Below are 19,733 nucleotides of genomic sequence, written 5' to 3' on the forward strand. Positions count from 1 at the left end.
GCGTTTAGCCATAAAAATTATTCACTTTTTTCTGAAGTTGTATTCCGGAATATCAAAAACAAGAAAAACTTATTTTTCAATTTTTTTACACTACATTTCACCAAAAATTATAATTTCAAAAATTATGGTCAAACACAACTCTAACTTCAAAAATTCCCCAAAAAGTGATTTTATTTTTGCTAATTATGGCCAAACGGCACCTAATTTAAGACCGCGTAATATAGCGCGACACACCAAAGAGAGAATAGACAGCGCACGTTGTACAGCAATTTATGGACATGGGACACAAATGTCATTATTACTAATCTACAGCTCCTTTTTCGTCTTTGTACCCATCCATCACCTTCATTCCACCACCATTTCCTCCCTCACTCACTCACTCACTCACTCCATACACTCTCACTCTCACCTTCTGCAACTTCACACACTCTTTTCTCTCTCTAAAAATGGGTTCCCGAACCGGGTCACACCAGCTAAGCAACGGGTTAATTGTCTCGGGTCGACCCGAGAATCACAAGGAACGTCAGCCCACAATGGGTTCCCGCGCCGTGCCGTATACCGGCGGCGACGTGAAGAAATCCGGCGAGCTTGGGAAAATGTACGGTGTTGGAAGTGGGGACCACCACCACCACCACCACCCGGGCCCACCACCAATTCTGAAACCCTCATCAAGAGGATCATCTGCATCACAGCACAACAGTGGATCCGTGAGATCCGGCCCGCATTCCGGCCCGACGGGCCACAAACTCACCAACTCCGGCTCGATGCCGAAGAAATCCTCGTCTTCTTCCGGTCAGCTGACTCCGATTCAACCTACCGGTCTCATTACATCCGGTCCTTTGAGTTCCAATATCGGTCGGCGGTCCGGTCAGCTTGAACCGGCCGGTTCGTTTAAGAAAGTTGTGTACGGTTCGTCGGTGACGAGTTTAAGTGATGATGTAAAGACGGGTTTTAGGGTTTCTAGGGTTGCAATGTGGGTGATTCTAATATTGGTGTTGATGGGTTTGGTTGTGGGTGTGTTTCTGACGGTGGCGGTGAAAAAGGTAGTTATTGTTGTTGCATTTGCTGGAGTTTTAGCTCCAATGGTGTTGATATTAATTTGGAATTTTGCGTATAAAGAACGAGGGTTGTTGGGTTATTTGAAGAGATATCCTGATGCTGAGCTTAGAGGTGCCATTGATGGACAATTTGTCAAGGTCACTGGGGTAATTTCACATCCATATGATAGCTTTACTTATATTAGTTCTCAATTTGCATTCTTGTTATTGAGTATGATTTGGTGAAGTTGATGTGTCTAAGTGGGCGTTTGGACATAAAAAAAAAAGTGAAATTTTACAAAAAAGAACAAGTAGTATTTGGAAAAAAGTTGTAAAATGGTATTTGGAAATTGGAATTGTGTTTGGACAGGAATACAACTTGGAAAAATGTTGAATTTTTGTGAGTGATTTGGTGCAAAAAAATGTGAAAACATGTAATTGGAGTTTTGAATTCCGGAAAATTGTAACAATTTTGTGTCCAAACATGATTCCGGGATACAATTCCGGGAAAAAGTGAAAATTATCTATGGCCAAAGGGGGTCCTAATTCTTGTCTTTAGTTATGGTTTTGTCTTTGGATGGTAGTTAATTGTAGTTAGTTTAATAGGACATAACTGATGCTAGTTTTGAGATTTACCATTTTGTCCTCGGAGGTATAGATTAGAAAAGATTGCTTATTTTCTGGAATGATATTCTATGTGTGAGGATCTTTATTGTGCTTTGATTTTGAGTTAAACAGAACATATGCCTAAACAGAACATATGCCCATATTGGCTTAGTTAGAAGTAACCAAGATTCTGCTTAAGGGTGGGTTAAAGCATATAACTTTATATGTGGTTGCAGAATATTGGCAGTTGCGGTATAGATACTCGTAACGGTTTCTAGGTTCTTAATGTGGAAAATATATTGTGGGAATATCAAGAGGGGTGGTGTCACGACACAAATTATAGGATCCGTGACAGGCACTCGGCCACTACTGCCGAGCGAACACCGACTTATTAACATTCTAAGGCAATAAATGGTAGTTTAAATACCAATATATAGAGTTAACGAGCTAAATAAATCCCACGGCACGCTGATATAATCCAAACACAGTAAGCATCTTAGACATAATATCTTAATCCTAGACAGAGTACATGAAGCAACTACGAGTACTAATGCAGACACAACTCAATGATATAAATGAAACAAAAATAGAAACTAAGAATAGCCGTCACAATGGAAGAGTGGATGGCTCACCTCTGTGCAGAAGCTCGATGTAATCTACTAGCCACCGCTGCTCACTAGTGCCAAGTGCCAAATATGCATTTTATGCAACTTTCGGTCATAAGATTTTATAAATATATTTCACAATTAAGGGGAAAATTGAAATACATTGACACTATCCCCTCTGACATTTCTAGAAAATCCATATACTGTTCCATATTATCAATTTGCCTACTCTTACACCTGAAAAATAGATTGTGCAAATGCTTTTTCTCAGTGAACCATGTCTGATTCAGATCCTTTTGAAATTCCTGTCCCTGTCAGTACTCTAGCAAATCCCTTATGCTATTAGGCATTGTCCAAGGAATACCACAAATATTTAGGCTGTATTATTAAAGAGGCAAGCTTGAAAAGGAAATTCTTTTACTGGCATAAATTTGAGGTTTATGAACCTTAAGCACTCCTAAATAGAAAAGTAGAATGATGAAGTAGGAATTAAATTGCATTTATGTAGCCCCTTAGGGCCTTTTGTTTAGTGATAAGAGCACAACACGTGATGTGTCGGTTAGACGTACGTCGCAAGTTTGAATCCTGCGGTGAACTAAAAAGCTTGGTATCTAAGTGAAGAAGGGTAGAGAGGCAATTCCATTATTTACTGAGTATTAAACGTTGTGTCAGCTCTCCCTCGGAAATCTCATGGTTATCTAAAGAAAGTGCACTTTTGTAAACCCCCTAAGTAATGGCTGTGAAATATGCATATTTACTGAATGTCTGTGCCTTATTTTTTTGATAACTGAGAAATTATGAGGACCATGGTGCACGGTTCCAAACTTGGTGGATAATTATTCCCTTACTCAGTTACTCTATCCTTCTCCATTTAAATTCCAGGCTTTTGCTACTTTGCTCTCTTACCACTAGAACAAAGCCCTAGGGCCCTAAAGGTAAGGGACCTTATTCTGGTAATAGCAAGCCTATTCTTAAAAACCCCTACCTTTGCCCTCAAGACCTTCCGTAAGATAAAGAAAAACTAAATATCTAGACAGAAGTTTTACTGATAAAAAAAATTAAAATCCAAACAGAAGTTTTCTGTAATGAAACAAATGAAAAACGTAGAGATAGAGAGGAAGAGAGGAAAGCCAGGATGTATATTGATCCCCAAGCTTTATGCTATCATTGTCAAAAAAAAAAAAATATATTGATCCTTAAGCTTTCCCTTTCCCTATAGTAATAACATGTTTTTTAACTTGTGGCCTGAGATCGTGTAAATTAGTTTCCAGGAGTCCATCTTTAAGTTTCCATGGTAAATGGTTACCTTCCTTCTCAGACTGCAAGATTACTTAGAGTATGATGTCCCTTCAGGTACATCTGATGAAAAATTGAATGTCTACTTGCTATCGTCTAAAATGGGGAAAAAAAGTTCTTTCTTATATTCCTCCTCCAAATTTAGCCTGAGTTAAAAAATTGGGCATGTGAGGTGGATTCTGCATATCTAGCTGGACACTTTACCGAATTTCTTACACATTCAAGAGCCTTTGAAAGAAAACTCGAAAGAAATTACCTAACATTTATTAATATTTGTTTTGAATTGTTATAGCATGTTGTTAGGCTGTAGTCAGATATCCGATTCCACATTTAAATTTCTTCCATTCCGAGAATAATATGAAGGGTATAATATATTGTTTTTTGTAGGTTGTCACTTGTGGAAGTATCCCACTCGAAACTTCTTTTCAGCAGATACCAAGATGTGTATATGCTTCTACAGAACTGTACGAATACAAAGGTTGGGGTGGAAAATCAGCACATCCTAGCCACCGTTGCTTCTCATGGGGACGCAGGCATTCAGAGGTTAGTTACTATTGCATTTCTAGGCAACATCACATGCTAACAGCTAACTTATTAATATCACAAACTTCATCATATGCTAGCTTTCTGACTAAGGGTTTGGCTGGTTATGGCTTTTGCATGGTTGCTGAGATTCTATTGCTGTAGTATTAGTGATAGTAATTTCTTCTGATGCTGTATTAACTCCCAAGACTTAGATGCTTCCTGCCAACCGGGTTTCTGTATGGGCCTTAATTCAAAATATTTTGTCCAAAACTCCTTTTGGAAATTCATGGTTTGTTTTTAACTCTTGATAACAGAAATATGTGGCTGATTTCTATATCTCGGACTTCCAGTCTGGATTAAGAGCTATGGTGAAGGCAGGTTATGGAGCAAAAGTTGTCCCATTTGTCAAGCCAACCACAGCCATTGACGTAACAAAGAGTAACAGAGAGTTGTCTCCCAACTTCCTGCGCTGGCTTGCTGATCGCAGCCTCTCAAGTGATGACCGCATAATGCGCCTCAAAGAAGGGTAAGTTGTCTTTATTTCAGCAAGTCACGAATTTGATAGATGATTGATTTCACATGGGGTTTCATATTTATGTGCCTTCACTATAAAACTAGTGACAACCTTCCGAGACGTAGCTGATTCTTTTATGGTGTCTCCTAATTATAGTTACATCAAAGAAGGAAGCACCGTAAGTGTAATGGGGGTTGTAAGACGCCATGAGAATGTCCTAATGATTGTTCCACCAGCAGAGCCTATTTCAACCGGATGTCAGTGGATCCGTTTTCTGCTCCCTACTTACATCGAAGGTCTCGTCTTGACGTGCGACGACAGCCAAAATGCAGACGTGATCCCTGTGTAAGTTTGCTCGTATAGTTTCGATTTTGATTTCTGATTAGTCTTGGCGAAAGAGTTAAGCCGGTAGCAACGTGAGGCAGCAGAGCCTCCTTGGTTGTGCCCATGCAAAGATTCTCATAGGGAACACGAGCAAGAGAAAACTGAAGATTGTAGATGTCTGAAGTCGATTTTTCCCACGTTTTCACCATTTTAGTTGAGATCCAGAAGGAAGAGAAGTAAAAATACATTCTACCTTATGCAGCTAGGCGTGTTGTATGCTGCAGATTTCATTCTGGTTTGGTTCTAGCTACTTTATTATGTACATAAACTATCTAAGGTGTTTATATATATATATATGTTCATATCTTGGCTCTAGTTTTCGTTTCATATGCACATTCGGCTAGATTAATGAGTTTCCCTATCAGTGTAATAAATCAGCTTCTCTTATAATTGTATGATTAATATTTCTATTTCATTAGTTCCCTAATATAATCTATAATCACCGATTAATGAAGAATTTATTCCTCACTTTCTGTTCTGCGGTCTTACGGTCTTACCTAGCTCAAGGTTTTCAATGTCTAGTTTCAGCTTATGGCAGTTTGTGACCTCCTCAAGGCTAGGAATTTAACCTACTTTTAAACCAGAAGCATGAGATTGGCTGTATGAATCCTCACTAATTATATTCTTTGTCTACGCTGGCTGGTTGCCTCCGATAACCCTGACTAATTATATTCTTTGTCTACGCTGGCTGGTTGCCTCCGATAACCGTCCTTTATCTGGATTTGGGACTAGCAATGGAAGCAAGCTCGCACTGGCGAAGTTATTTGTTCTGGTTGCTTGTGGGAAATTATTAGTAATATGATGCAATGTTATGAAATGTAGTAGCTGGATTAGCATTTTATTAGTTGTATTAGTTAGTCAGCTAATGTGGCAAAGTTAGTTGGTATTGTTCAAAAGTTAGTTAAAGTCTCAAAGTTAGTTACAAGTTCAGAAATCAGTTACAGGTTAGCATAGCTGTTGACAGTTGTGTAATTGATTAGATTCACTTCATACATACTTTGTAACTCATACAATCAATCATCAATGAATATACATTTTCTCATATCTCTCTCAATATTTCTCTCTCTAGCTAAATATCTCGGTTGAACCCTGAACTTAGCTTACAACCATGAACTTAGCTTACAGTTCTTCAAGTTCCCAACTTCTAGATCTGTTATTTTCGAATTTGATTGCACTTTGTGCATCATTTGGTATCAGAGCTGTCGATTCTCGGCAGTGAATTATGACTTGAAGTAATGAAATTGTGACTAGAAGCAAGAATCAAGATAAACCACCAGAAGAAATGGAAGATCAGATGTAAAAAATCCAAGATCAGTTGCAGAAATTGATTGAGGGAATGGCTAGTATGAACAATCGCAATGTGCAAGTTGATAAGGAATTGAGTGAATTGAGGGCCACCATTAGTCAGATAAACCCTAGGGGAAAGGAGCAAGAAATAAGAAGAGCTGAGTTTTCCTCAGTTGATAGAAACTGTCCAATGGAGGTGCAGCCTGAAGTTCGAACTAAGGAGAACCATAATGGGCATACACACAATGGTAACTTCTTTACCAGATACTCTAGACTAGAGTTTCCTAAGTTTTCAGGTCAGGACTTGAGAACCTGGCTGTATAAGGTTGATCAATTCTTTGCCATGGATGAGGTTCCATTTGATCAAAGAGTTAAGGTCACTTCTATTCATTTAGAAGGAGAAGCTATTGCTTGGCATAGATCATATATAAGGTCTAGAAATTCTGTTTTAGACCCTACTTGGACTGAATATGTTTTAGCCTTAAATGAAAGATTTGGGGAGGAGTTTGAGGATCATATGGAGTCAATGAAGAGTTTGACTCAGACTGGTAGTGTGAAAGAGTACCAAGCTGAGTTTGATAGGTTGTTAACTAGGGTGAATCTGTCAACTGAAAACACTATTAGTTGCTTTTTGGGAGGGCTTAAACCTGAATTGAATAGGGCTGTTAAAATCCAGTCACCAAAGACATTAATGCAGGCTTATAAGATTGCGAGGTTGCAAGAAGAAGTTTTTGAAGCTCAAGCCAAGAGTTGGGGTTTAAAACCTGTAGTCAGACACTCACAAGTCCCTATATTACCCACTGCTAATCAATTCAAACACCAGAATTTCCAAAAACCACCTATCCCATATTCAACATTCAAAAAACCAGTTGAGTCACAACAAACAAGGCCTAATAGAATTCCTGGTAGAAGGTTGACTACTGCAGAAATGGATGAAAAGAGGGCTAAAGGTCTTTGTTTTTTCTGTGATGAGAAATATATACCAGGCCATAAGTGTAATTCCAATAGACAAATTTATATGGTAGAAGTAGTGGATGGAGATACAGTTCTTGATGAAGCAATGGAGGAATCAGTACCAGAGGTTATTGAAGAAGTAGATGAATTCATGACCATATCATTATAAGTTTTTACTGGTGTAACAGGATACCAAACCATAAGGGTAATTGGTTATCATGAAAAGAGACCCTTGCAAGTCCTTATTGACACAGGAAGCACATATAACTTCATTGACCAAGACATGGCCAAGAAGTTAGGATGTCAAGGAAGCACCATCATGACACAATCAGTTAGTATTGCTGATGGAAGGAAAGTGCAAACAGCTTCAGTTTGCAGAAATCTTCAGTGGCTTCTGCAAGGTACTACATTCAGTTCTGATTTCTTATTGCTACCTTTGGGCAATGTAGATATTGTTTTGGGTGTGCAATGGTTAAATACTCTGGGTAGAATATTGTTTGACTTCAAGAACAGAACTATTGAGTTTATGTATCAAGGCAAGAAACATGTCTTGAGAGGAGCAAGTAGTCAATTAAAATCAACTAAGGCCAAGACAATGAATAAAATTGAAAGAGAGGATACTCAGTTTTTTATGTTGACATTGACATCTGGTGAAGAAGAGGGAAGTCATTGTCATAATATTCATGCTGCTCAGAGTGAGTCAATTGCCCCTGAGTTATCTGGTTTGATTGATCAGTATGCTAGCTTTTTTGCCTTGCCTACTACTCTTCCACCCCATAGAGGTTCTTTTGATCATAGAATACCACTGGTGGAAGCTGCAAATCCAGTAAACAAGAGGCCTTATAGATATCTTGGAGTCAAGAAGGACATCATAGAGAAGCTGGTGCAAGAGATGCTTGACCAGGGAGTTATACAGTATAGCATAAGTCCTTATGCATCTCCAGTTGTATTGGTTGGTAAGAAGGATGGTAGCTGGAGACTTTGTGTTGATTACAGGGAATTGAACCAACTGACCATAAAGGACAAGTTCCCTATACCTATTATAGAGGACTTGTTGGATGAATTGGGGGGTGTAGTGGTGTTTTCTAAGATTGATCTTAGAGCTGGTTATCACCAGTTGAGGATGTCTGAAAATGATACCCATAAAACAGCTTTTAAAACACATGAAGGGCATTATGAATTCCTGGTTATGCCCTTTGGCTTAACCAATTCCCCATCTTCTTTCCAAAACCTCATGAATTCAGTGTTCAGACCATTGTTAAGGAAGACAATACTAGTTTTCTTTGATGACATACTGATATATAGCAAATGCATGACTGATCATATTGAGCATGTGGAGACTGTTTTTGAACTGATGCAGAGGTTCCAATTGTATGCTAAGATGTCTAAGTGTGCATTTGGAGTGCCTAAGGTGGAGTATTTGGGTCATTTTATCAGCAAAGAAGGCGTATCTACTGATCCTAGAAAAATTATAGCAGTTGAGCAATGGCCTATTGCAAATAACATCAAACAACTTAGAGGTTTTCTGGGCCTTGCTGGTTATTATAGGAGATTTATCCAAGGGTATGGTGCTATATGCAGACCATTACATGACCTACTCAAGAAGGATGGTTACACATGGACTCCTGATGCTACTGCTGCCTTTGAAAGGTTGAAACAAGCCTTGACTTCTGCTCCTGTATTAGCAATGCCAGACTTCTCCAAACCATTCTTGGTTGAGACTGATGCTAGTGGCAAAGGGATAGGAGTTGTTTTAATGCAACAAGGACATCTTATAGCTTATATTAGCAAATCTCTAGCACCTAGACATCAAGCAATGTCTGTTTATGATAGAGAACTATTAGCTCTCTTTTTTGCTGTTACTAAGTGGTCACACTACTTGTTGGGTAAACCATTTATTGTTAAAACTGATCAAAAAGCTTTGAAGCATCTGCCAGAGCAACACATCCACACTGATTTTCAAATAGCTGGCATCTCCAAATTAATGGCATTTGATTTTACTATTGAGTACAAGAAAGGTGCAGAAAATAAAGCTGCAGATGCTTTATCTAGGAAACCTGAGTCTGAACTATTGGCTATCTCATTGTTAATTCCACATGATTCCTTGCATAATCAAATCAAGGAAACTTGGACTTCTGATCCTGCTTTGCATAACCTCATTGCTAGATTGCAGACTCAGCCTTTTAAGTCATTCACTTGGTGTAATGATCAGTTGAGATGGAAGGGTAGATTGGTGGTTGGTGTTGATCACTCTTTGAGAACTACTACCATTGATTTGTGGCATTCCACTACTCAAAGTGGACACTCTGGTATGGATTCTACTTTGAAAAGACTACAATCATTGTTCTATTGGAAATCTATGGCTACAGATATCAGACAATTCATCAATAAGTGTGATGTGTGTCAAAGACATAAGTATGATACCTCTGCATATCCTGGGTTGTTGCAACCTCTTCCTATTCCTGATGGTGTATGGACAGATATTTGTTTAGATTTTATTGAAGGGTTACCTAAATATAATGGTAAGGATGTCATCTTGGTGGTGGTGGACAGGTTAAGCAAATATGGTCACTTCATGAGCTTAAGTCACCCTTATACTGGACAAACAATTGCTCAATCCTTCCTTAACAATGTTTTCAAACTCCATGGGTGGCCTGCTACAATCACAAGTGATAGAGATCCTGTTTTTCTCAGTCAATTTTGGCAAGAGTTATTTACTTTACAAGGGGTTCAACTTCAAAGATCCACTGCCTACCACCCTCAAACAGATGGGCAAACTGAGGTTCTCAATAGGACTTTGGAGACTTATCTGAGATGCTTATGTTCTGATAGTCCTCATACTTGGTCCAAGTTCTTACCATTAGCTGAATGGTGGTACAACTCTACTTATCACACTTCCATCAAATGCAGTCCTTATGAAGTTCTTTATGGTCAAAATCACCTCTCCATCTCCCTTACCTAGCTGGTGAATCTTCTTCTGAGATGGTAGACAGATCATTGGTTGCTAGGGAATCCATCATACAACTTCTAAAGTTCACATTCTTAGAGCTCAACAAAGGATGAAGGACTTAGCTGATAAACATAGATCAGATGGGAATTTTGAAGTAGGTGATTGGGTGTATCTCAAACTACAACCCTACAGACAGATTTCTGTTGCTACTAGACCATTCAACAAGTTGGCAGCTAAGTATTTTGGCCCTTATCCCATTGATGCAAGAATTGGCCCTGTTGCATATAGGCTCTTACTTCCTGCTGATGTTTAAATCCACAACACCTTTCATGTATCACAATTGAAGAAGTGTCATGAAATGCTTACCAGCATCAACCATCCTCCTGTTTTTCATCTATCTAGTCCTTATTACCCCTCCCCAGAACTGGTGTTAGATAGCAGACTTGTGAGGAAACAAAGCTATTGCTCAGGTGTTAGTGAAATGGACAGATATTGATGCTTCTCAAGCTACTTGGGAATATCTTACTGATTTGACACATAGATTTCCTGCTTTTCAGTCTTGAGGACAAGCCTGTACTTCTGTAGGGGGTATTGATGCAATGTTATGAAATGTAGTAGCTGGATTAGCATTTTATTAGTTGTATTAGTTAGTCAGCTAATGTGGCAGAGTTAGTTGGTATTGTTCAAAAGTTAGTTAAAGTCTCAAAGTTAGTTACAAGTCCAGAAATCAGTTACAGGTTAGCATAGCTGTTGACAGCTGTGTAATTGATTAGATTCACTTCATATATACCTTGTAACTCATACAATCAATCATCAATGAATATATTTTCTCATATCTCTCTCAATATTTCTCTCTCTAGCTAAATATCTCGGTTGAACCCTGAACTTAGCTTACAGTTCTTCAAGTTCCCAACTTCTAGATCTGCTATTTTCGAATTTGATTGCACTTTGTATCATAATATCTTTTCCTTTTAGCAATTGATAGAAATAAGTGAGCAATGGCCCAGAGTGAATGATTGGTTGGGAAGGATAATATAGTGTAGCACCGACACACAATGTCTAAAACAAGTAGTACAACAAGTGGGGTCTCAAACAAGTAGCAATTTATAAAATGCATTGAAGTAAACACTAAAGTCTAAAGGGGATAGCATACTATCCCGAAGGAGACCAATAAAAAAGTTAAAGTCTAGAATGCATTCCTCCAGCGACAACCAGAGTTTCTCCGGTTACATAAGCAGCATCATCAGAAGCCAAATAAGCAACAGCTCCGGCCATATCTTGTGTTGTTCCAAGCCTATTGAGTAATGTCTCACTCTCAATCCCTCTCCTCTAAAACACAATCAAGAACCAGTTAATAAATAAACAGTGAATATTCATAAGATATTTAAGTCAACAAGTACTTACCAAATGTTCATTCTTTGTGATGAAATCAGTAAAGTGTGTAGGTACAAAACCCGGTGCTACACAGTTTACACGAGTATGCGGACTCATTTCAGATGCGAGAGCCTGAAGTTCCACAAGACAGTTAGAAGAACATTACTAATAGGATATCGTTAACTTATGTGCTAGGGATGCCAACTTAAACATTAATACCTTAGTAAGTCCAAAAAGCGCGGTTTTTGTCACCCCGTACATACCCATTAAAGCTGGTGGTGAGAAACCAGCAATTGAGGAAATTAGAACAACTGATGAACCTTTCTTAAGGTAAGGAGCTGCATCCTATAAACGGTAGAAAGAGCAGAATATTGAACGCGCTATATCCAAAACATGAAAAAATAATAATTCGGACCAAGGAATTTGAAATAAATAGAAAGATGTGATAGAGAACAACTGCTAATGTGTCCGATGAGCATATGAATGCTCAATGAAGCTATGTTGTTCGGACTCTTCAAATATGATGACAGGTTTGTGTTGGATCCTCCAAAAGTAGTGCATTTTTGGAGGATCCTACACGGGTGTAGCAACATTTTCGGAGAGTCCGAGCACATTCATTTGGAACATTGTTCTTGTGGATTTATTCTCATCAAGTGACTTACTTGTAGTAATAGTATAGAGGCTTTGACATTGATATTCCACAGCTTGTCAAGGACTGATTCTTTAGTTTCTAGTATTGCATCAGGTGAAGGACTGACAGCAGCATTTGACACAATCACATCTAGCTTACCATATTTCTGGAAAATTCCAAATGTCAATTAACTAAAGCTGGATCATACAACGTAAACAGCATTTACCTCCACGAGACATAAGCACAGACCAAGAAGTGTCAATAAAAGGAAGATAGATAATAGGACATTGGAATATACACCAAGTTATCACTTTGCAAATTAAAGAGTTTGCTAGACAAAAATATAAACTAAATTAGTTTCTGCCAGTGTAAATATGAGTTATTGAAAAGACTTACCAACACTAAGAGACCTAAAAGAAACCCGTTGATTCAAAATTCTGAAGCAAAGTTTCAATTTTAAATCAAATTTAAGGGTCAGGGAATTGATACCTGAATGGTCTTCTGTATCAAATTCTTCCTCTCTTGTGCATTTGAGACATGACATACTAATCCCAACACTTCAATTCCTTCATTACTCAGTTTCTTTACTGCTTCATCTACATTTTTCTGTCGAATGAACAAACAAAACCTCAAGTCAAATCCCCAATATGAAGCCAATAACAATACACGCATATACACACATATATTCCCGTCCAATAAAGAAGGAAAAAGAGTCAAATTTGTCCCTTTACTATGCGAAAAGTATCTATTTTATTCTCTGTTACACTTTCCGCACAAAAATACCCCACCGTTACTCAAGTGAATCAAATATACCCTCTCTCTATCCAAGATGGACGCCCAATCCCACTTGGAACTGACATTTTGGTGAGGTGGATACCACGTGGCATGCCACCTCATCGTTCCAGCCCAATTTACCCGCTCCGGTCCACTTCTTTGACCACCAACACTCCCCCCCCCCCCCTTCTCATCAACCCCCGCAATCATCACTATCGCCATCAACACCACCATTTTCACCACTTCCACCTTCTCTTAACCATAGATGGTTCCATCCTCATAAATCCAAACTCCCCAATTCGCTTTGACTGAGGAAGCATATGTGTGTTCAATGAAGTGGGATGAGAATCAGGTCTCAGGTTCAAACACAAGTAGAGGTGAAAACACCAAGTGATTTATGTCATCTGTCCAAGCCTAGGTGGACAGAGTTACTAGTGGTCACCAGTGCCCGTGGGAGATAGCAGGTACCTGTGAAATTAGACAAGATATGCACAAGTTGGCCTGGATATCAAGATTATCAAATAAAAAAAATCTGAAAGGATTCAACAAACACTCACTTTAGCATATGCAAGCAGATATTATTGTTTTCTTAAAAAAGCAAAGAACTTTAGCAAAATCTGAGATATCCAGATGAAGAATTCTCCAAAAACTGAATAAAAAAATGGGTGAAGAAACAAAAAACCTGCTTACGAGAGGAGATAACAACAGAAGCACCTTCAAAACCAAGCCTCTCAGCTATGCTAAATCCAATACCTTGTGTTGAAGCTGTCACTATCACCACTTTCCCTTGAAACCTTTTCCCAAATTTCTCCATTCCTATCTGAGTTTATGATACTTGTGTTTTTAACAGCATAGGAGAGACAGAAAAGAGTAGACAAGGTTGACTCCTTTAATATGGAAGTAAAGTAGTTCTTATTGGGTAGATGAGAGCTCATCATTTTGTTCTGAATTTGATAATGAAAGCTGAGCCCACACACATTAAATGATCATCAGACATCAATATCAATGTTCTGTAATGGATGAGTTAGTAATTTTGAGATGGTAAGATCTGCGAGTATAAGTGTAGGAGCAAGGTTTGATTTGTGAGAAGAGTCAAAGACTTACTGGATCATGTTGCACTTTATATGCCATAAATAATTATTTTTAAGTAAGAAAAAGTTACTGTTGTTATGAATGCACTAAATTTGTGAATGTCCATTTAGTGCTCCATGCAGAATCAAGCAGGCAGTTTTCTTAAAAATCTTGCATTAGTTTTTTAAAGAAACTTGCAATCAGCCAATATCTTGCAGGTAGCTCCAGTAGGCAGCTTCTTTCAAAACCCTTAGCATTAATTTACTGATGTGAAACAAATATATCATTCTCTTGATATTTTTTTTTTTTGCTTTTCTTTGTAATTTAAATATTGTAACCCGTTATTCTCACGAATATTTTGGAAGCATCTAAGAATATATAGATCCCTCAAATTTTATTTGGATATCATGAAGACATTTGTGTAATCGATAGTGAAACAACACACGTCATATTCCCTGTTTAAAATGTATTGTAAGGATATTGACCAGTTTTACGCTGGTTGGCAGCCTAACAACCTTCGAAGGGGGAGAGGAGGGGGGAGGATGAAAAGGATAATATAGTGCTAGCATCAAGATACAATGCCTAAGTAGTTTTATAAAAGGGGAAATGGTCAAATATACCCCTCTATTTTAGTTTAATAGTTAAATATACCCTCTGTTAATCAAAGTAGATAAATATACCCTTTCCGTTAGTCAAAGTAGATAAATATACCCTTCCCTTGAGAAATTACACAAATATACCCTTCAGTTGACAGAATCCCCAATTCCACCATTAATTATCCGATTTAACTTTAAAAAAATCATGCCCGACCCGCCCCGCCCCGCAAATTAAATTCTTTCCAACCAAATGTACCCACCACCACTACAACCGACCCAACACAACCACCACCACCACAACCAGTAAATTCTTCATAACCATCCTTAACCATGTCCTCGGACATCACTGAACAAAACAAAAAAGATCATTCGATCTCAGTAAATACATTAAATCCTTAATACAGTATTGAATATCATATGCAAAATACCAGAGAAAGCATGATTGTCATCAGTCAAACGTGATTATTATAATATTTCACACTTTATAAAATACTTAGGTATCCAACAGAGAGCTTTGGCTTGGAGTAAACTGAGATAAATTTTTTCAAGTATCACTGTATCACATATCCAGGTAGATAGCAACATTAAAATCAATAAAAATGAAAGTTTTAGGCTCAAAAAGGCTAGAAAATCCCTACCACAAGCCTCCTGTCTAAACAACCATCCTCCAATCTAAAATTAAAAACAAAGAATCAACAATCTCTTGAAGTTTTAGACACAAAACAATAGGGGTTGTGGTTAAGGATGGTTATGAAGAATTTACTGGTTGTGGTGGTGGAAGTGGTGTTGGTTGTGTTGGGTCGGTTGTAGTGGTGGTGGGTATATTTGGATAGAAAGAATTTAATTTGCGGGTCAGTGCGGATCGGACATGGATTTTTTAAAGTTAAATCGGGTAATTAATGGTGGAATTGGGATTTTGTCGACTGAGGGGTATATTTGTGTACTTTCATAACGGAAGGGGTATATTTATCTACTTTAACTAACGGAAGGGGTATATTTATTTATTTTGACTAACGGAGGGTAGATTTAATTATGAAACTAAAGTAGATGGGTATATTTGACCCTTTTCCCTTTATAAAATGAGCCAAAGGAACAGTAAAGGGGATAAGCATACTATCCCTTGTGTTCGCATTGTTGTATAAAGCAACGGGCCCAATCACACTGTCAAAAATAATTGTTCCGATTACAGCATATTATTTCTTTTTTCATTTAACATGTGCTTTTGAATGCATGATATATGATGACTATTGAATGAAATTTGTAATGTACAATAATAAATTAATTATCATATATCATAGTAGTTTACCAGGAGTTTTTTCCCCTTTGAGATTTTTGTATTGCTATCTTGCTGATAATGTAACGCAGGATCGAAGGAGTTTCACCTATATATCTTATTTTTCTTTTTAAGTTTGTAAAAAACATTTATACAATTATGTCACTCATAAAATAATTATAATAAATTTCATATAAGTTAAATTTGCTAATACATGTGTTATTTTATATATTTTCTTGGGAAAAGTCCAACCTATAGCATAGCGTCAAGAATGGTCATGGTTAGGTCTCAAATTGAGATAAAAAGCATGTACTAATTAATTATGATGTAATAATAAGAGTGTATATGAAAATACCGAATTTTGGATAAATTTTTACCCAAAGATGAGCTCTATGCCTTTATTTCAAATTATGATTCCTCGAATACTAATTAATCTCCTGAGGAGTAATGTCATTTTAGCAGATTGAATAGCTCCATTTGATGTAGCTTACAGATTAAATACTCCTTTAAGGAATGTTGTGAAGTGGTTCACTGTGATGACTAGTTGATTGTCCTGATATTATTGGTCATTGTAGAGAAAATAATGTTTAAATTAAATTAAATTCCAGAAAAGATATTACATATATGCTTTACCCTGCTATAGTGACATCGTAAAGGCTGTAAGTAGAATAGGTGTTATGCATACGTGTCAAACTGGAAAATTCATGGCCCCATCGTCCAAAGGGCACACAATTGTCTCTAACAAAACTCTAGGCAATAGAACAAACAAATAATGCACACAATAAAACTGTAATGACCAAAATACCCTCAGCATGCCTATGCAGGCATGTTGACCTCGTGTGTACTATCTGCCTTCTATAAGATAGTAGAATATCAGCATGGTACTAATAGAGCTAAAAGCAAGCACCTATTACACAAGGTAGGATTTCCCTTAAACATCATAATCAGGTAACACTTTCATTTGCTCTCAAGGTGATCGAATAGAGCAAAAAGCAAGCCAGTTCTACACAAGGAGTTTAAGAATAAGGTAATGAAATTCACATAAGAGTTTAAGAATAAGGTAATGAAATTCACATAAGGACTTTTTCTGTTGAAATTCCGGCATTGACTTCTATTGCTGTAACGACAGGTAGAGAGCAATGCCCTATCGGTCTAATTCCTGCTTCCTTTTGGTACCGGTCACAAGACTCACATAACATCATAAGCATATCCTCCTAAGCTGACCCAAGCGAGCTAAAACCAGAAGGGGAGGTACTGCAATCAAGAGGTTAAAGTCTGGAAGGCATTCCTCCAGCGACAACCAGGGTTTCTCCAGTTACATAAGCAGCATCACCGGAAGCCAAATAAGCAACAGCTGCGGCCATATCATGTGTTGTTCCAAGCCTATTGAGTAGCGTCTTACCCTCGATCTCTCTCCTCTAAACACAATCAGCAACTAGTTAATATATTAAACAACAAATATTCATCAGACTTTGTGATGAGTATTAGATTTAAGTTAACAAGAACTTACCACATGTTCATTCGACGTGATGAAATCAGCAAAATGTGTAGGTACAAAACCCGGTGCTACACAGTTTACACGAGTATCCGGACTCATTTCAGCTGCAAGAGCCTGGCATCCCAAATAAGACAATAAGAAGAAACATTAATAGGATATAGTAGTTACTCATATACCGGGGATACCAAGTTAAACATTAGTACCTTGGTAAGTCCGAGTAGCGCAGTTTTTGTCACTCCATACATACCCATTGAAGCTGGTGGCGAGTAACCAGAAATTGAAGAAATTAGAACAACTGATGAACCCTTCTTAAGGTAAGGAGCTGCATCCTACAAGCATAGAAAGAACAGAATATTATGCCCTATAGCCAAAACATGAAAAAATTAGGAATTTGGATGAGAAAATGACAAAAATGGTCCCGTAAGTATGAGGGTAGGTTTGAAACAGCGGTAGTCGCTTAAGTATGCACCTAACAGCTTTGGTCCTTTAAGTTTGCCAAAAATTAACACTTTTAGTCTCCATCAAATATTTGCTCCTTATCTTATCCACATTGTTTCCCATTGTTTCCGTCAAATCTAACGAACATAAAATGGTTGATATTTGACGGAGATTAAAACTTAAAAGTGTCAACTTTTGGCAAACTTGAAGGACCAAAACTGTAGAGTGTATACTTAAGAGACTATTTTGAACCTATCCTCAAACATAAGGGACTATTTTTGTCATTTTCTCAAATTCTGACCTAAGAACTTGATATGGAAAGATGAGATAGACAACAAATAATTAGTGTCCATTAATGTACTCGATTAATGCTCTAGGAAGGCAGGAAGTAACACATGCAATTGCAACATTGTTCTCTTGGAGTTATTCTCATCAACTTACTTGTAGTAATAGTATAGAGGCTTTGACATTGATATCCCATAGCTTATCAAGAACTGATTCTTTAGTTTCTAATATTGCATCAACAGAAGGATTGACAGCGGCATTTGACACAACCACGTCTAGTTTGCCATATTTCTGAAAAGATTACAGATTTCAATTAACAAAGCTGGATCATACGAAGTAAAGAGCATCGACTTCTATTTTTATTTTATTTTTTTGTAGTCTGACATCAGACAAAGCAATTAGCTTTACATAAATTGTTGGATCTTAAACCGTTCCCAAGGAAATAACAAACACTTGACCTCCAAAAGATGTAAGCACAAACCAAGAAGTGTTAATTAATTTAAGGAAAATAGATATAGGATATTGGAAAATACTCCAAGTTTTATCATTGATTGGATTCCATTCAAGACTAACAGTTGAAGAATTGTGAAAATTAAGAATAGGAATACCCTGCTGAATTTCATATATGGAAATGAAGGGGATTTAGGAGTAGATAAAATTTTCATAACAGAGATCGAAATGGCAACTTTACGCTCCTGCAGAGCAACCAAATATCTTATACTAGATTTCTGCAATTTTGTATGTAATCATAATCCGACAGATAAACCAATAAGATACTTAACCTTGATCAAATTTGCCTATACCTGCAGTCCTGTATATGAACTGATCACGAAGACGGTGATTGATTAAAAAAACAGGTGTAAAAAAAATTCCAATTTATTTTTAAACCAAACGCCAACAGAGAGTTTTTCAGGTTTACAGACGTTTTTTGGAAACAGACACCTCTAAATCTATAGCCTATTGAAGCTCTCTTTTAGTTCCTAAAATCTTACTATTCTTCACCCTTTTCAATCACTGAATTGGAAGTCTTACTGACACTTGGTAGCAAACTTCAAGAATTATTCCCCACAAAAAGATTTTGTAGAAAGACTCTGCAACATTTTCTTATCGAAACGATTCACGAAATAGTTGTACTCCCTTAGAGACACCCTTAAACGAAGAACAACTGGAGAAAGGGTACACTAAAGAGTTTGCTAAACAAAATTAGTTTCTGCCCGGACGAATATGAGGTTTTGAAATGATCACAGACACTGATAGACCTGAAAAAGCCCCAGCTAACTCAGTACTGAACACAAGTTACAATTTTGAATTTCAGGGTCAGGGATCACAGGTACAGTGCATTATCATTCATACCTGAATAGTCTTCTCTATCAAATTCTTCCTCTGTTGTGCATTTGAGACATGACATACTAATCCCAACACTTCAATTCCCCCATCTCTCAGTTTCTTTACTGCTTCATCTACATTTTCCTGTTAAAATGAATAGACAACACCTCAAGTCACAACCCCAATATGAAGAGGATAACAATACACACATACACAAACATATTTCCGTCCAAAAAAGAGTAACACTATTTTTTTATTTTTTTGGAGTAACAATATTTCTTTTCTTTGACGCAATTTTTATCAAAAATA

The 19,733-nt window shown here is 37.4% G+C and overlaps 3 protein-coding genes across 4 annotated transcripts in view; 1 reads left to right on the plus strand and 2 right to left on the minus strand.

Annotated features, from left to right (window-relative positions):
• The first annotated feature begins 246 nt into the window (after positions 1-246).
• On the plus strand, positions 247-5,273 carry LOC132614385 (uncharacterized membrane protein At1g16860-like). The gene is made up of 4 exons (XM_060328833.1): positions 247-1,205; positions 3,932-4,087; positions 4,384-4,595; positions 4,740-5,273. Exons 1-4 carry the CDS (start codon positions 447-449, stop codon positions 4,930-4,932), a joined length of 1,320 nt encoding a protein of 439 aa, XP_060184816.1. The 5' UTR covers positions 247-446; the 3' UTR covers positions 4,933-5,273.
• A 5,901-nt stretch (positions 5,274-11,174) lies between these two features.
• On the minus strand, positions 11,175-13,991 carry LOC132615723 (tropinone reductase-like 3). Its single transcript, XM_060330331.1, has 6 exons — positions 13,620-13,991; positions 12,653-12,769; positions 12,195-12,329; positions 11,752-11,877; positions 11,563-11,664; positions 11,175-11,487 (listed from the first exon to the last, which is right to left on the minus strand). Exons 1-6 carry the CDS (start codon positions 13,749-13,751, stop codon positions 11,338-11,340), a joined length of 762 nt encoding a protein of 253 aa, XP_060186314.1. The 5' UTR covers positions 13,752-13,991; the 3' UTR covers positions 11,175-11,337.
• Positions 13,992-16,787: 2,796 nt separating this feature from the next.
• Positions 16,788-19,733, minus strand: part of LOC132614659 (tropinone reductase-like 3) — a 39,485-nt gene continuing 36,539 nt past the window's right edge. For both annotated transcript variants that reach the window (XM_060329166.1, XM_060329165.1), the window contains 5 exons: positions 19,452-19,568; positions 18,255-18,389; positions 17,579-17,704; positions 17,388-17,489; positions 16,788-17,295 (listed from right to left, as the gene is read on the minus strand). In XM_060329166.1, coding sequence (XP_060185149.1) covers positions 17,146-17,295; positions 17,388-17,489; positions 17,579-17,704; positions 18,255-18,389; positions 19,452-19,568 — 630 coding nt within the window. In that variant the 3' untranslated portion in view covers positions 16,788-17,145. The remainder of the gene's footprint in view (positions 17,296-17,387; positions 17,490-17,578; positions 17,705-18,254; positions 18,390-19,451; positions 19,569-19,733) is intronic.

The sequence above is a fragment of the Lycium barbarum genome, chromosome 10, assembly GCF_019175385.1.
Source record: "Lycium barbarum isolate Lr01 chromosome 10, ASM1917538v2, whole genome shotgun sequence".
Taxonomy (NCBI): domain Eukaryota; kingdom Viridiplantae; phylum Streptophyta; class Magnoliopsida; order Solanales; family Solanaceae; genus Lycium; species Lycium barbarum.

Bases quoted from the DNA above. Each gene is read 5' to 3' on its own strand.
- LOC132614385 (XM_060328833.1), top strand. From the start codon at position 447: ATGGGTTCCCGAACCGGGTCACACCAGCTAAGCAACGGGTTAATTGTC. The intron at 1,206-3,931 runs GTAATTTCACAT...TGTTTTTTGTAG, and splicing joins AATTTGTCAAGGTCACTGGG to GTTGTCACTTGTGGAAGTAT. The intron at 4,596-4,739 runs GTAAGTTGTCTT...TCCTAATTATAG, and splicing joins ATAATGCGCCTCAAAGAAGG to TTACATCAAAGAAGGAAGCA.
- LOC132615723 (XM_060330331.1), bottom strand. From the start codon at position 13,751: ATGGAGAAATTTGGGAAAAGGTTTCAAGGGAAAGTGGTGATAGTGACA. The intron at 12,770-13,619 runs GTTTTTTGTTTC...TTCATTCGACAG, and splicing joins TTATCTCCTCTCGTAAGCAG to AAAAATGTAGATGAAGCAGT. The intron at 12,330-12,652 runs GTATCAATTCCC...GGAATTTTCCAG, and splicing joins TGATACAGAAGACCATTCAG to AAATATGGTAAGCTAGATGT.